Source organism: Phoenix dactylifera, chromosome 11 (genome assembly GCF_051530095.1).
Source record: "Phoenix dactylifera cultivar Ajwa chromosome 11, Ajwa_hap1_PhDact_Kaust_v1.1, whole genome shotgun sequence".
NCBI lineage: Eukaryota > Viridiplantae > Streptophyta > Magnoliopsida > Arecales > Arecaceae > Phoenix > Phoenix dactylifera.
The window spans coordinates 16786692-16804349 of record NC_143200.1 but is presented as its reverse complement, the minus strand read 5'-3'; the positions used below and the strand labels follow the sequence as shown (position 1 = coordinate 16804349).

Here is a 17658-nt window from a genome sequence, read left to right as displayed (position 1 = left end):
TAAAAATAAATGGTATATTGCATAAATTGTCAAGACGTGTATCTTGTTTGAGATTTAAAGTTGCATGCATGTACTATGTTTATATATATACATGATGCATCAAACTCTTCAGGACCAGTATGCATGTCTTCAATGATAAAAATAACAATTATATTAGATAGAAGTATATTTTGAATATTTCAAGCATTCCAGGCCTTGATTATGGTGGCACCAAAAATTGTACATAATAGATTGTAAAAGATTATTTTCCTGATTGCACAATAATATGACAATGTGCAATGAGATGGTTTCTGAAGTTGCTAATATCAGCAGGATACTAAATATTTTGTGCTTAGCTGTTAATAAGCCTACTGTTATTCACCAAAACATGCTAGAATGTTCTGTTTTCAAGATTGATATTTTTCAAAAATTCAAGGCATTCAGTGAGTTTGTAAGACACCACCTACCATGGCACACGCAATTATGAAAACAAGTTAGAATAATAAAAAATATGATTTATTTCTGGCCACCATGCCACCAAGACAATGTGGCAAATGCTCAAAAAAAGGAACAGTGGGTACAATGCTCCATCCAATCCCACTTGTATAACATTATAACCTAAAACAAAGTGGTCCAAGAAGTTACAAGGTCATAAATTCAGAGATGATCCATATTTGGAGATTAAGACTACAACAAGGGCATCCCAATTCTGAAAGCGGTGACTGATGACAGGCTGTTGCCTAGCAACAGTCACGCTTTTAGCACTATACGATGAAGTCTGCCTAATATTGTCAGAGGGAAAGACAAACTAGGTCTCAAAACATCTTTTCTATCAGTATCACTTTCAAAAATAATGTAAGCAACTATTATGTAAAATAGTGAATCATTTTAAGAAAAACGGGTAAACTTTCTAAGAAATCAAAGTATACAATTGTGTCATAATAGAAATACAAATTTCAACAAAAATTGGTTTTGTGTGGCCCCACTAGGAGTGCCTGAGGGTATTTTTGGACCATGACAACTTGTTCAAATGACAAACCATGATGGAGAAAAAACATGAAATCTTTCATTAGTCAGAAATGAAGAGACAAAGCTAGGAAAAACAAGAAATGGAGAGTATGCTTTTGCCATAAAGCATGCTTTAAACAGTGCTGTTGTGAGAAACCCATATCCTAAGAAGTCAAGGTTGCACCTCTTCCTGAAGAAAATTGTAAGTATCAGAAACTTTTGTTGGGGCGATTTTTCCTATTACAAACCTTTTGATTTTTCCATAAATTAACCTAGACATGCATTTAGTAGTTGGCATCTAACCTGCAAAGAAAAGTACCTCAAGATCTAGCATGCAATTTACATAATTCAAAACTGCCTTAATTAATGGTCAGACTAGACAAGCTGATGGTTATACTTATTTTTTGGCACACGCAGACTTATTGTACTGAATATCCAAAATCTAGATTTCCTTACAATTCAAGTTTGATATTTATCCTTACAGAAAATGGGAATTTATGAGGATTTTTGTTAGCCTCTGCCATTCACCACTAGAGAAATGCCTTTAAGCTGTCTGGTGTTTGGCATATATGGTCAGGTTTCTAGTTAGCTTTGAAATAAAATTTCTTCTCACATACCTCCAGCTGAATCCCCGAAAAGATATAAAAAGAACATAGATGGGCATTCAGGTAATATGCATCAGAACCTCCACAAGATACTAGTCACAGTAGACCACAGTGGTAGGATTGAATTTGGAAAAAAGATGCAAAACCTTAGCCATTGTTATGTTTGCATGTGGTATTTGATGCTCAAGGTTAGTCTTGAATGAAAGCATCAATGTTAGGTTTGAACCAAAAGCAGTACTTGAGGTACAACAGTGGTGAAATACAGTGACAATGGTCCAACATAATCTTTCTGAGTACAAGCGAACATCTCCATATGATGATTAATCTATAAAAGATGATCTTCACATGTAGGATTGCCCATCCTGTATCATAAGTCACCACTGGTTCAATTTGTTGTCAAGTATCAATCTGTTTCCTAAGTGATGAATCAGTTAATAAAATTAATCAATGGAACATACAGAAAGCGTGGTAGCCTATCTTCATGTCAATGAACAATGCCTGTTCATTCCATATGGAAATTCTATGCACATTGGCATGCAAATAGTAACAGAAAAAATCTACTCTCAAAAAATAAAATCAGAACATGACTATTAATATTCCATATTGAAATTCTATGCACATTGGCATGCAAATAGCAACAGAAAAATTCTACTCTCAAAAAATAAAATCAGAACATGACTATTAATATTATAGCTGAATTCTGAAGGCCAGTATATTTAGGTTAATTGAACTTCTTTGTTTTCCTAGAGTGACATTATGAGTCTTGAGAATTGCTTTCATTTTGTACCTTTGAAAATGGCAGTTCCAATGATGGCAAGAAAGTTAAATACAGCACCATAGCCATATAAAAACAAGTTCTGCAAATGAAACAGAAATACACAAATTAAGGGTACGTGAAGAACATGAAGGGGCAAAAAAATGGAAGCATCTCACAATATGTATGAAGTCAAGGGTTTTGTAAGCACAAGATCACAAAGTTGGAAGTTACCCTTTTTTAAAATACCAATTAGCAACTAGCTACATTCACCTATTAGAGTTACCTGAAGATATATGCTTGTCTCAAACTGGCTTTTCAAAGCATATTCATTGAAAACTGAGGCTAGTGAAGGAACAGTCACCTAAAAATTTTCATCAACATGTCAGAATCACATGTGAAACTAGAGCTCAGAATTAAGAGAAACGCATAATTGGTATCTATTTTACAACATTTAACAACTAATCAATTCAACTACAAAAATTAATTAGTTCCTTTTAAGATCCTAATACAGCTTTCATCTAAGAAGCACAGATACTCCAAAACACCACCCATGGCCATATCCATACATATTGGATATAGTCATGGACCTGAATATACATACCCGAATAGATATATGGGTCAGCCTTAGGTTACACCTGGTGCAACACTTATAGAATTATACCTTATTTGAATTGGATGATAGAGGTCCCACATCGATGAACAGAGTTGTGGGGTAAAATCTACTACCTCTAAAATGCTTACATACCAAAAAGTTCATATGATTTGGAGACACGTAGCCTATGCATCAAGTGTTCAAAAATCAAGTATTGTCTCATGTTATTTAAGTTCTCTAATTTTTGACCACTTGATCCATAAGTTACGGATTTCCCAGTCACATGATCTTTGGTGTATAAGCAATTTAGAGTGAATAGATCACATCCAATGGCTTGATTATCAACATAAAATCCCTATCATCCAATTCAAAAAAGGTGTAATTGTATAAGAGTTGCACTCAGTGTAACTTGAAACTGATCAAACATGTCCGATACAGGAAGTATCCTGAATTTTTACAATTCAAATAGGGTACATATACTCCCAGGATACATTTGGATACTTCCTGGATGCACCTAGGATATGTCCATATACTTCTAGAATACTCTGAGGATACTTATCGATACACCAGCGAGTTATCAGGCTTGGGTCAAACAGGTTTGGAAACTAGATATCCTTTTATTTTTGTTAATAAATTTTCTGACTCATTGAGTATTTGTTTCTGCTATTCTTATTATTGATATATTTTGCTGCATGAATTCTCATTAGTTTGCTGCATTTGTTTTAATTATCTTACAGCCTTTGTATTTGCAGAATAAAGAAAGTTTATTTTATTTATGTCTACTAACTTATATATGCTTACTAGATCTACATGTATTATATTGTAAATATTATTTGAGTTTTCATTTTACGAACTGTCTTAGGATTTGCGATGCTGAATGTTGGTATATGGTATTATATGATAAACCAATAATGCTTTCTGGATGTTTTGAAGCTTATACGTAAAAAAAAATTAATTATTGAAGTATCTTAGTTATCCGTATCCTATGTTTTCAAGATTTTTGTATGGTATATCTGCATCGTATCATAACCGTCTCCCACCATATCCATGCTTCCTAGGTTTTCATCTCCATGGACAATGTATCCTAACAATGTTTACAGAAAGGCATAGGAGGTTCAAACTCAATTTTTTCACCTTGGAATTGCTTGATAGTTTGCGTCGATCTGTTTGAATAAACTTACATACTAAAAAGTTTCAGTTTGCTTCTTAAAAAATAACAGTATATTTTTTTAATTAAAATTTTTAAACAAGAATGCTGCTAAAGGTTTTAAAAACTGCATATTGAAACCTTGAAAAAGGTACAGCATTCGCATATATAAGATTAGAGTCCAAAGTACATACAAATCTATCCAAGATTCCATAACTTTTCACTAGTCATATATAATATAATATAACATAATATAATATAATATAATGTAATGTAATGTAATATACTATAGTATAGTATAGTATAGTATAGTATATAATATATAGTATAGTATAGTATAGTTTACTATAATATAATATAAGTCACCACATGAATCATGAAATTCGAGCTAATTTTCGAACAGATAATCTTAGCTTTCAGAAGGACCTTGACTCAAAAATTTGCAAAGTGAAAAATTCTAAACTAGAGAATTATCTATCAAATTTGGCAATGCTGATCACTTCTCCTACCAGTTTATAATAACATGGGGAGGAAATTTACTACAGGAGAAAGGAAAACAATTTACTGAGCAAATCCAGACAAGTTCATATGGATAATCATGAGATGTGACAAGATGTGAAGCTTTAAAGATCTCATGTTTAATTAGACTTACAAAAATTAATGTATATATGCATGCCCCCGTTGCTACAGGAAGACCAAGTGCAGTAGTTCCCTCAGGCAATGACCGGAGCTGATTAACACTGATTCCAATGAGCAACAGCGCAAGAGCCTCCCACTGCCATGTAACAAAAAGAACATATTTAACCATTAATGACGAAATCATTACTTTAACAAAACTTTCAAATAGTTGCAAGGATAAGAAAAAAACAGCCAATTACTCTCCTTGACTTTAAAAAAAAAAACATCTCATAAAAAGAATAGCTGTTAATTACATATATCAGTATGCTGCTCAAATATAAAACATGTAGAGATATCATCCAAAAATGACAAGTTCCTTTGTCCCCTCCCAGTATTTCATCAATAAAATAGTTTGCTAGAAAATCATGGCAAATCTGAAACTTGCCTGGATAATGGAAAAGTGCCTTTTCATTATGATCTTCAAAAGAACAGCGTTACCAAAACCTACAAGAGTTAGCAGAACCATAAAATAATATTAAATATGAAGTACAATTTAAAAAACAAACAACATAATCTACAATTAAGGAAACAAGTCCGAACAAATTGTAATGGAGTAACAAGAATCTCAAGATATAGCATGTTATATAAATAAGCAAATTAATTAAAAGTTTAATGTTAGAGATTCTAATATTATAGATTTTGATAACCAGGTAGCTAGATAACTATCTACTATATCTAGAAACTATTGAATCACCTGGTGAAAACCGAAGTCTTATGAATTATGAGGGTAGATAATATGGTTAAAAGAAGAATGTGCTTAACAGAGTGAGTTTGACAGTTGAACATTGTTCTCCTCAACGATATGTGACTAACTAAAAAAGCCAATTTCCAAGAAAAACATATGAGCACGAGAGACATAATGTCTCACCGAGACATATGGCCTGTTTAGACACTGGATCATTTTAGTTGGCAATAAGTTCCCAACTCTTCAGAAGTCTCCAGTGAAGGTGGTCTAACATGAGAAGGTTTAAGCGGATTGCCGCTGGCCAAGATGTTATTACTCCCTTAATTGCAGATAAAGCATATGGTTGGAAATGAGATTTTCCTTGTGCCTAATACTTAGGTATAATGAAATCTATGGTCCCTTTCAATCCCTAAAACCTCTTCATTAGCTTCTTTCCTTTGGTTTCTTGATATAAGCAGATCTTATCACTGGACTAGAACATCTGGCATCCAAACAGACCCATAGTCAACAGGATATGCCTATTGAAGTCCTCTGTTATGGGAAAATTATAATTAGTTGGTAAGAGGAGTCCATATATCAATGTAAAATATATGCTGAGGCAGCTGAGCTAAACATTTCTTCAACTGCAATTTTGGAAGTTAACAAAACTGCCATATTCTCAAAAAATTATAAGTCAACTGGTAATTATTTTAAGGCCCTTCTATTCAGGATGGTTTATTATAGTGTACGCCATTAGGGAATGATATAGTGTTGATTGATCAGAACAAGACAATATTAGGTGCTAAATTGGATTTATGAAGGAAATTTTAGAGGACTTAAAAATTAACAAACAAGGAGTATACAGAACGCAATTTCAAAGAGATAGAAATGAAGATGAGGCCTTAGTAGAGATTGATTGACAACAGAAACTAAAATATCACAGCTTTTGTTATCCAAGATATACAAAATAATGAATATGGATAGGGTATATTATTACACTCAGTTAAGGCTATGTCTGCAAGGTTAAAAATGGAGAGGAAGGAAAAGAAGATAGGATTATGGTAAGGTGAGGGCTTGGAGTGTAGGATGGGATAGAATCTAGGCCTGGGGCAGTTGAAAGAAGAAGAAAAGATGCCAGATTTTTGGGCTTGACTCCAAGAACCAGGCTGGAGGTGAGCCTGTACGCTCATGCTCAGCTTTAGCTTGGGCAAGGCCCAAGCAAACCCTAGACCAAGCATTGTTGGTCCATTAAAACCCCTAAACAAGGTCTGTACAGGTCGGTTCAGCCCATACCGGACCGGTACCGACTGGAACCGGTCCGGTACAGGGGTATAAAACGGTTCCGACCCATTATGGGTCGGAACCGTTCGGTTCGACCCCTGTACCGGTGCGAACCGCTCGGTTCCCACCGGTATGATCTCGAACCGGTGCGAACCGGACCGGTGCTGAAATTGAAAGTGCCACAGCGCTGGCCAGAGGCACTTTCAAAGTGCCACAGTGGGGCACTTTCAAAAGTGCCACACTGGGGCACTTTCCAAGTGCCCCTTTGTGCGGCACTTCGAAGGTGCCGGTGCGGCTCTTTGTGCGGCACTTCGAAGTACCGCGCTATGGCAAAATCCGAAGTGCACAGTGGCTCAATGGTTGGCTATAAAAGCCGACCGAATGCTAAAAACAAATCCATCAGCTTAGGTGAAGGAAAGGCAGAGAGAGAGGAGGAGAAAAAGAAGAGAAAGGCAAAGACAAAGGCGTGAAAAAAAATTAAAAGGGTCGGAGAGCGTCGTTTTTCTTGAAGAAAAATCCAGCAAAAACTAAATAAGGTAAAATTTCTTTCCCCTACATTGGTTTTTTAATATCTCATTTAAATTGCTTAAAAAAATTAAGTCAAAAATTACCAAAAAATAGGAAATGATTCAATGATTCCATTTCGTCTTGAATTTTTTATATGTTGTCGATATATGGACAATGTTAATGGTGACATTAACTTTTGTTTTTACAAAATTTATATAATTTATAATTTAATTAAAAAATTTAAAAAATAATTTTTAATTAAAAAAATAGAAATTGAAAAAAATTAATATGGTCGTAGGAATGGAGCCATCAAGGAGAGGGCAACCCCAAGAGCGTAATATTGGCTGGGAGCACGGGAAGATGCTCGGTGAACGGCACCAGTTTCAGTGCAATTATTGCCACAAGTGCTTCAAAGGAGGAGGGGTAACCAGATTAAAGCAGCACTTAGCTGGTAATTCTCGTGAGATATCTGCATGCTCAGAGTGCCCACCGAGCACCTATCAGCTGATCAGAAAAAATCTCGCTGAGATCAAAGCAGCCAAGGAGAGGGCTGCCAAGCAGAAAGCGGAGGTGGAACGCCAAGCTGCAGAACCACCTTCCTATCACTTGATGGAGTCACAGGAGGTCGAGGGTCCAGATGAGGAGGAGGCACAGATCCAGGCTGCCATGCGGGCGAGTCTGGATGATCGGTGGCAGCAGGAGGAGGTGGCGAGGCATCGGGCTCGATTTGGGCCCTCGTTTTTCGAGTCGGGCGCCGGTTCTGGTGGAAGCAGACAAGATCCAGAGTTTCAAAGGACAACCTCAGTCAGGAAGGGCGAGGGCAGAGAACGTAGCCAGATTGCATCTATCCTGGGTGGTTTTGGTGGCCGAAAGAAGTCTTCCGGAGGGATTCCACTAGGTGCGTCAATCCATTATGTAGATTCGCATGCCTTCCCTAGGAGAGATTCGAAGCAGCAAAGGGTAGACACAATGTGGAAGAAGGAGGAGAAGAAGGATATGTGGCGAGCTATTGGATTCTGGTTCCACTTCAGCCACATTTCAGCGAATGCTGCAGACAATACATACTACAAGTTTGCCATTTCTGCCATACAGTCTGCCAGTCCCGGTGTCGATCCTCCAGGCCCGAGGGATATCTACGGTGAGCTTCTTGATAACAATAAGGAGGAGCTAGAGAATTGGATTGGCTCATATAAGAGCAAGTGGCCCACACATGGGCTCACTCTGATGTGTGATGGTTGGACCGGTTCGACAAAGCGGGCCATCATCAACTTTCTGACATACTGTGATACGAAGACCTTCCACAAGTCAGTTGATGCTTCGGATAAGGTGCACAACGCCAATTACATCCTCAGACTTATGGAGGAGGTGATTGATCAGATTGGAGAGGAGAATATCATGCAGGTCGTCACTGATAACGGGCCGCAATATAAGTTGGCCGGGCAGGTCTTGATGGAGCGGCGACCACAAATTTTCTGGACCCCATGTGCTGCACATTGCATCGACCTCATCCTGATGGATATTGGAAAGATCCGTAGGGTGCAACATACGGTGGAGATAGCCCAACGCATCACCAGGTATATTTATAGCCATACTTGGGTTCTTTCATTAATGAGAAAGTATGCAGGAGGAGAAATTCTTAGACCAGGAGTCACACGGTTTGCTACGAATTACATTGCACTTGATAGCCTTATCGAGAAGAAAGGAGCCCTACGTCAGATGTTTGTCAGTCCCGAGTGGCAGGAAAGTAGATATGCCCAGGCCGGCACTGAAGAAAGCAGAATGGAAGACTTAGTAAACAGGCAGTCATTCTGGCAGCGGGCCAATGCGATAGTCAAGGCTATCAAACCATTATATCAAGTGCTGCGGGCTGTGGATAGCGAGAGATACCCCCAGATGGGCTTTTTATATCACATGATGGAGAAGGCAAAGGCTCAGATCATGGAGGCAGATGTAGCCCATGCCCAGGAGTACATCGACATCATTGAGCAGCGGTGGGGAGCCCAAATGGGTAGGGAATTGCATCTAGCAGGTAAGCGATAATATTGATAATTATACTGATTGATATATTTGTATAATTATGCTAAGATGGTGTCATCTATGTGCAGCATACTATCTGAATCCCCGGTTTCAGTACGAGAGTGGAATTGGTATGGATGATGAACTTCTTCATGCTCTGCGTAATGTTATTTATAAAATGGAGCCTGATCCAGAAGTCGCAGCGTCATGTATAGAAGAGGTAACTATGATTTAGTAACATATGTAAATATATCAGATCTTATATTATTGACATACTACAACAAGCTTCTTTCCACAGACCAAATTATTTAGAGAGGGCAGCTATAGCTTTGGACAGCGACCAGCTGTCGTGAGCAAGACAACTATGAATCCAGGTACAATACAAATTTGCAAGACACCTCTGCATCTGAAATTATCTTCAACTATGAGGCCATCATATATGTAAAATGTAATTATCTTCAATATTTGCAGCTGAATGGTGGATTCATTTTGACGGATCTGCAAAAAATCTTAAGCGGATAGCTATCCGGATCCTCTCCCAAACGGTCTCCTCGAGTGGCTGTGAGCGCAACTGGTCCACCTTCGGCCTCATCCACAGCAAACAGAGAAACCGTTTGACACAAAAGCGCCTCAACGACCTAGTTTATGTGCACTACAATCTGCGGTTGAGGCTAAAATGCATTCAGGAGGAAGTGGAGCTCAAATATGCAGATCCCATCTATAGAACTTTTACAGATGATGATGATAATCCTATGCTCGATTGGCTTGCGGCCCAACAGCACGAGCCCGAGCTTGATGAGCCAGGATCGCCTCGACGACCAGCCAGCATCATAGCCACCAAGGCTATGGTCGATCCACAGCAATGGGCTGAGCGTAACATTCCACGCACTCCTACAGCTGATATGACGTGGCTAGAGGGGAGCCAGTCACCGCATGACTGGTACGATGCTCCCGTTCAGAGAGATGATCCTCTCATGCGAGGACGCTCTAGTATCCAGTCGACTCGTTCAGGAGGGCGTCAATCCCAGCAAAGAAGAAAAGGAAAGGAAAGGGCCCCAATGGAGAGTGTTGAGGAGGAGACTTAGACCAGCAGCGATGAAGGTTCTGGTGGTGATGGATCTACTAGCCATGAAGGAAGTGGAGGACAGTATAGTACTACTTATGAGACACAGCCAGAGGAAGGTTTTCGATACACCGGTGAGTCTCAGTTTACGCATACTACACAAGATACGGACCACGGTAGGCCGTCTGATATAGGCCGGTCGGATACCATTGCATATCGAAGAAGAGCTCCTCGAGGTCGTTCAAGAGGCCAGGATGCAGCTGCAAATGACCTCCCATATTGTTGACCCCCTAATGGATTTTGATGAATACAAAACACTAAAGTATAATTCCCTTTATATTAACAATTTATTTGAGGATTTCAGGTGTTTAACTAAGAATATTGTTAAGAATTGTCAAGGCATGTTCCCATATTTTTCAAGAATTTATTGAAGATTTTTTGAGATAAAGAAAACAGATCAGGGACAGCCGAGACGTCTCCGGTTTGTCCCAGAGACGTCTCTGGCACGAAGAGGAAGAATTGGCACGTCTGGAGACGTCCCCGGCACCTGGCGAGGCGTCTCGCAGGGTCGGAGTCGACTCCCGACTCTGCGAAGTCGACTCTCTCAGAGACGGCAGAAAGGCCGATTTCAAAGGATGTGCGCGAGTCGTCTCCGAAGGACGCGGAGTCGTCCCCACGCATAAAAGACAAACATCCCGAGACGTCCCCAGAAAGCGCGGAGTCGACTCTCTCAGGGATTCCAGAGGACTTGTTTTTCGTTGATAAAACTATGGAGTCGTCCCCGACGTCGCGGAGTCGTCCCCATGCAAAAAGCGCAAACATCTCGAGACGTCCCCGTAAAGTGCCGAGCCGACTCTCTCAGAAAAACAGAAAAACAAGCATTCAAGCTGTTCTTCTTCAGAGACGTCCCCGTAAAGCGCCGAGTCGACTCCAAACATCGTCAAAAGAATTTTTATATAGCCGAGACGTCTCGCGTTCAAGCGGAGACGTCTCCGGAGCGCCTGGGACGCGACTGACACACTTTTGCAGGTTTGTTTGAATTTCAAACGGTAATATCTTTGTGTCTAACGGATCTATTGCTTGTAGGGCTATAAAAGGGAGCTTTTAAGTGCCTTTAAATAACAACTCACCAACAAAACACAAGATCATTCAAGAGAGAAGAAAGAGAAAGAGGTTCAAGGGAGTTAGAGCTTTCAAGAGGAGAAATCAAGTGCATTCAAGTTTTCCCATCTGATTTCGTGCTCAACTACTCACTCCCACTCGGCATTCAAAGCTCGCATTCAAACAAACGTGATCCACATCGGAAGAACCACCATCACCCACGCTTCCAACGGCAAAAAGGGTTCTTCCGGTTTTGTTGTTTTTCATTGATATATTTGCTTTCATAAGAGCTTTCAAATCTTTGTAAAACATTTGATTATTGTGCTTGTTCCAGTCAAGGGACTTGAAACAAGGGATAGGCGTCCCAAGCCTAGGTTAAATTGGAGGATTGTAGGGTTCGTTGTTAGCCCGGGGTAAAACAACGAGTTGGGTAGTGCACTCGGAAAACTACCGGACTGTAATCGCTGATTATAGTGAAAATTCCCAAAGGTGTTTGGGGAGTGGATGTAGGAGCAGTGGAAGCTCCGAACCACTATAAATCCTTGTGTTTGCGATTGACTGTGCTTATAACTCTATCTTTACTTTAGCACATACACTTGTGTGTCTTGTTTTAATTAGACAAAAAGTTTTAAAACACCCAATTCACCCCCCTCTTGGGTGACCATCTCTGGGCAACAAGTGGTATCAGAGCGGGTGCTCTGTGTATTCTTGAAGACTTAACCGTCTTTGCCAAAGATCAAGATGGCAACACCCTTCAACAATGTTCCTGCTGAGGGGCAGGCAACCAATAGACCTCCACTCTTCAATGGGACAAATTATTCCTATTGGAAGACTAGAATGAGAATTTTTATTCAAGCACAAGATTATGCCTTGTGGAGGGTTATAATCAAGGGACCACACGAACCATCTCACATAGTAAATGGCATTCAAGTTCCCAAACCTGAGGAGGATTGGGATGAGAATGATAGTAGGATGGTTCAACTCAATGCTAGAGCCATGAACTCATTGTTTTGTGCTCTAGATGTAAATGAGTTTAATAGAGTCTCCACCTGTAGTTCCGCCAAGGAAATATGGGATAGGCTTGAAGTTACCCATGAGGGTACCAATCAAGTCAAAGAGTCTAAGGTGAACATTCTAGTTCACAAATATGAGTTATTTAAGATGGAACCCAACGAAACTATTTCATGCATGTTCACACGCTTCACTGATATAATAAATGGTCTAAAGAATTTGGGTAAATCTTACACTAACTCTGAACTTGTGAGGAAAATTCTCAGGTCCTTGCCAAAAGTTTGGGAAGCAAAGGTCACGGCGATCGTAGAAGCTAAAGACCTCAACACGTTGGCACTTGAACAACTATTGGGCTCATTGATGACGCATGAGCTCACAATGAAGCAACATGAAGAAGATGTGCCAAGGAAGAAGACAATCGCCCTCAAGGCTACTTCAAGTGCTTGTGAAGAAGAAAGCAGTGAGAGTGAAGAAGAAAGTGAAGATGAAGACTTGGGCTTAATAGTAAGGAAGTTCAAGAAATTCATGAGAAGAAAGAAACCCTTCCCAAGAAAGAAGTTTGGAGGGAGAAATGATTGGGAAAAGGAAAAAGAAAAAGAAAGAGACCCAATCATATGTTATGATTGCAAGAGACCGGGACACATCCGCTCCGAATGCCCTCAACAGAAAAAGCACTATGGAAAGAAGAAGAAGAAGGCGTTGAAAGCAACTTGGGATGATAGTGACACATCCTCCTCCGAGGAAGAGAAGGAAGAGACCGCAAACTTGTGCTTCATGGCATTCGACGACGATGAGGTATGTCAAAGCTCAACTACGGATTTTACTTTAGAAGAATTATATGAAGCTTTCCAAGAGCTAATGAGTGATTGTAGTATGTTAGGAGCAAAAAATAAAGAATTAAAAGCCTCCAATCAAAAACTAAAGGATGACATTAAAAACCTATTGATTAAGAAGGAGAGCTATGAAAATGATAACACCATTGACCTAAAGAATAAAAATTCAAAGCTTAGCATTGAAAATGAAACGGCAAAAACACTCATTAAGGAATTAAATCTAAAAGTCAAATTCCTACTCAATAGTAATACCTCACTTGCACAAAATGTTGAATCCCTTAAAAATGATAAGGAAGAATTGGCTAAAGAAAATTTGGACCTTAAAATTGAGGTACACAAGTGCAAACCAATTGTGCAGAAATTTACACATAGCTCTGAAAAATTAAATCTCATTCTATCCAATCAAAGAGCTGTTTTTAATAAAGCCGGATTAGGATACAAAACTAGCAAACAACAAAAATATCTAAAGAACTTTTTTGTGAAAGCAAAAGATATCAAAATTGAAAAGCCTACATGCTTTCATTGTGGGAAAAGTGGACATAAAGCCTATTCTTGCATTCAAAGAAAGATTCAAACTAACAAGAATACATTTGTAAAGGGTAAAAACACAACTAAAGTGTGGGTGCCTAAGGAAACCAACTACACTAACCAAGAAGGACCCAAGAAAACTTGGGTACCTAAGAGCTTCACGTGATTATTTTGCAGGCATGCCTTGCAGCCAGGAGCAAAAAGAGAATATGGTATCTTGATAGCGGTTGCTCAAGGCATATGACCGGTGATGAGAGCCTTTTCGTCACCTTGAAATCAAAAGAAGGAGGAGTAGTCACATTTGGAGACAATGCTAAAGGTCAAATCATTGGCGTTGGTAAAATCTCCATATCACCCTCCTCATTTATTGACAATGTATTGTTAGTTAATGGATTAAAACATAATTTATTAAGTATAAGTCAATTTTGTGACAAGGGGTTTAAAGTGTCATTTGAATCTTCCCTATGCATAATTAGTAGTCCAATTGACAATGAGATCATACTTATGGGACATAGGCGTGGAAATGTTTACATGGTAGATCTTGATGATCTCACCATGAAAGATGTCCAATGTCTTGTAGCCATGGATGCCAAGGTCAATGAGACTAGCTGGTTATGGCATCGTAGGTTAGGGCATGCTAGCAAGGATTTAATTTCTAAATTGATTACAAAAGATCTAGTCAAAGGACTACCAAAAATAGACTTTGAAAAGAACAAAATTTGTGCTGCATGTCAACTAGGGAAACAAACAAGAAGTTCTTTCAAGTCTAAGAACATAGTTTCAACATCAAAACCCCTAGAACTAATTCATATGGATTTATTTGGACCCACTAGAACTGCTAGTCTAGGGGGTAAGAAGTTTGGTCTTGTAATTGTTGATGATTTTTTATGTTTTACATGGGTTTCATTTCTTGCCCACAAAGATGAGTCCTTTTCCGCTTTTATCAAGTTTCATAATAGGATTTCGAATGAACTTAATCTTAAACTAAAAGCAATTAGGAGTGATCATGGTACCGAGTTTGAAAATCAGCATTTTGAAAAATTTTGTGAAGAAAACGGTATCAATCACAATTTCTCGGCTCCTAGGACACCCCAACAAAATGGGGTGGTAGAAAGGAAGAATCGCACACTAGCAGATATGGCTCGTACCATGTTGTGCGAATCGGATCTACCAAAGTACTTTTGGGCTGAAGCAATAAATACTGCTTGTCATATTTTAAACCGTGCTTTAGTTAGATCTATCTTAAAGAAAACACCTTATGAGTTGTTGAAAAATAAGAAGCCCAATATAAGCTATTTTCATGTTTTCGGTTATCGCTGCTTTATTTTAAACAATGGAAAGGACAATTTAAGTAAATTTAGTGCTAAATCAGATGAGGGGATCTTCTTAGGTTATTCCTCATCTAGTAGAGCATACAGGGTCTTCAACAAGAGAACTCTCGTTGTTGAAGAATCCATTCATGTTGTTTTTGATGAAGCTAATGGAGATTCTTCTAGAAAAGAAGAAGATGGTGATGCAGGTATACTTGAAGACAGAATGAAGGAATTCTCCATACAAGACAAACAACATGAGGATGAAATCAAAGAAGATACAATTCAGCAAGATGAAGAAGATCAACCTCCAGCGAGAAATCAAGATCTTCCTAGGGAATGGAGGTATGCACATGGTCATCCAAGGAATCTAATCCTTGGTGATCCTTCACAAGGGATAAGGACAAGATCCTCCTTAAGAAACACTAGTAATTATCTTGCATTCGTTTCACAGATAGAGCCTAAATCACTAGAAGCCGAAAAAGATGAAAATTGGATAAATGCTATGCAAGAGAAATTAAACCAATTTGAAAGAAATCAAGTTTGGACTCTAATGAAAAGACCCCCTAATGTTTCAATTATAGGCACCAAGTGGGTATATAGAAATAAACTAGATGAAGATGGAATAGTAATAAGAAACAAAGCTAGGCTAGTAGCCAAAGGATATAATCAGGAGGAAGGAATAGATTTTGATGAAACTTTTGCTCCTGTTGCTAGGTTAGAGGCTATTAGACTACTTTTGGCATATGCATGCTTCATGGATTTCAAACTCTATCAAATGGATGTAAAAAGTGCCTTTTTAAATGGTTATATAATGGAGGAAGTTTATGTAGGACAACCTCCAGGTTTTGAGAACCACTTACATCCATATTATGTTTTTAAATTGCATAAAGCATTATATGGACTTAAGCAAGCCCCTAGGGCATGGTATGAAAGATTAAGTAATTTCCTAATTGAAAATAAGTTTAAGAGAGGAAATGTAGACAAAACCCTCTTCATTAAAAGAAAAGGGAATGACTTATTGCTTGTGCAAATTTATGTGGATGATATAATTTTTGGTGCTACTAATGATAGTCTTTGTCAAGAGTTTGCTAAGCTTATGCAGGGAGAATTTGAAATGAGCATGATGGGTGAGCTCAATTTCTTCCTTAGGCTACAAATAAAACAATCAGAGGAAGGCATCTTCATCAGTCAGTCCAAATACATCAAGGAAATGTTGGAAAAGTTCAAGATGAAGGATGCAAAGGAAATCAGCACACCCATGGGCTCAAGTTGCAAGCTTGACAAAGATGAAAAAGGTAAAAGTATAGACTGCAAATTGTACAGAGGTATGATAGGTTCTTTACTTTACCTTACTGCTAGTAGACCAGACATATTATTCAGTGTTTGCATGTGTGCTAGATACCAAGCATGTCCTAAGGAATCACACTTGCAAGCTGTTAAAAGAATATTCAGATATCTAGTAGGGACATCTAATGCAGGCTTATGGTATTCTAAACAATCTGATTTAAATTTAATTGCTTATTCCGATGCTGATTTTGCCGGGTGCAAACTCGACAGAAAAAAGCACAAGTGGTACTTGTCAATTCTTGGGTGCTAACTTAGTTTCTTGGTTTAGCAAGAAACAGAATTCAGTTGCATTGTCCACAGCTGAGGCTGAGTATATTGCAGCCGGAAGCTGTTGTGCCCTAGTTCTTTGGATTAAGCAACAACTTGAAGATTTTGGTATCAAAATGGACAACATACCAATTAGATGTGATAATACAAGCGCAATTAATTTAACAAAAAATCCTGTCCAACACTCTAAATCAAAACACATAGAGATTAGGCATCACTTTATAAGGGATCATGTGCTGAAAAATGATGTATTGATTGAGTATGTATGCACTGAAAATCAATTGGCCGATATCTTTACAAAGCCCCTTTGTAAAGATAGGTTCAACTTTTTAAGGAATGCTTTGTGCTTGTATGATCCTAACAAATAGATTGAACTTGTAATGCAATGCTTTGTAAGCTCTAGAGATACATATGAATGCTACTCAAACTAATAATACACTTCAAGGTCACGTATAGCAAACTTAGTGCCTAATAAGTGAAAACTTGAATCTATCAAAGTTAGATGACGAATTGTTTGACTTTCCGGAGGATGGTTACCCTCTCTTGGACTCTTCATGGAGATATTTTCAGAGCCTATTTCATAGGCATTCAAAATTTGGTCAAACATTCCTCATTTCAATATTGATAATTCAAAAATCATTATCAAACTTTTATAGGATGTGTTATTGAGGGGAAGGATCACAGGCAAGCTCACTCTATATTCACCAAAAGAAATCACACTGATTATTGTGGTTGAATAAAATAAATTGGAAAAAGATAGAAATCATTTTGAAATTTTTCAGTGCCGGAGACGTCTCTGGCAAATCACAGAGACGTCCCCCCGGCGAGACGTCTCGCATTAGTCACAGAGACGTCTCGGGGACCGAATGAAAGTTTTTAAATTAGGTCGAAACAGCTCGAGCCGTCCCGAGCTGCCTTCCTTCGTCCCCAACGAAAACATAAACCCTAGCCTCCATTTTTT

The 17658-nt window shown here is 38.6% G+C and overlaps 1 protein-coding gene across 1 annotated transcript in view; it reads right to left on the bottom strand.

Annotated features, from left to right (window-relative positions):
* The window catches only part of LOC103707783 (CMP-sialic acid transporter 5-like), a 36770-nt gene that overhangs the window by 5527 nt on the left and 13585 nt on the right, over positions 1-17658 (bottom strand). Inside the window, exons 6-9 of the mRNA XM_088706985.1 lie at positions 5152-5200; positions 4741-4863; positions 2633-2710; positions 2380-2449 (exon numbers count right to left, since the gene is read on the bottom strand). Of these exons, the coding sequence (XP_088563111.1) occupies positions 2380-2449; positions 2633-2710; positions 4741-4863; positions 5152-5200 (320 nt within the window). The remainder of the gene's footprint in view (positions 1-2379; positions 2450-2632; positions 2711-4740; positions 4864-5151; positions 5201-17658) is intronic.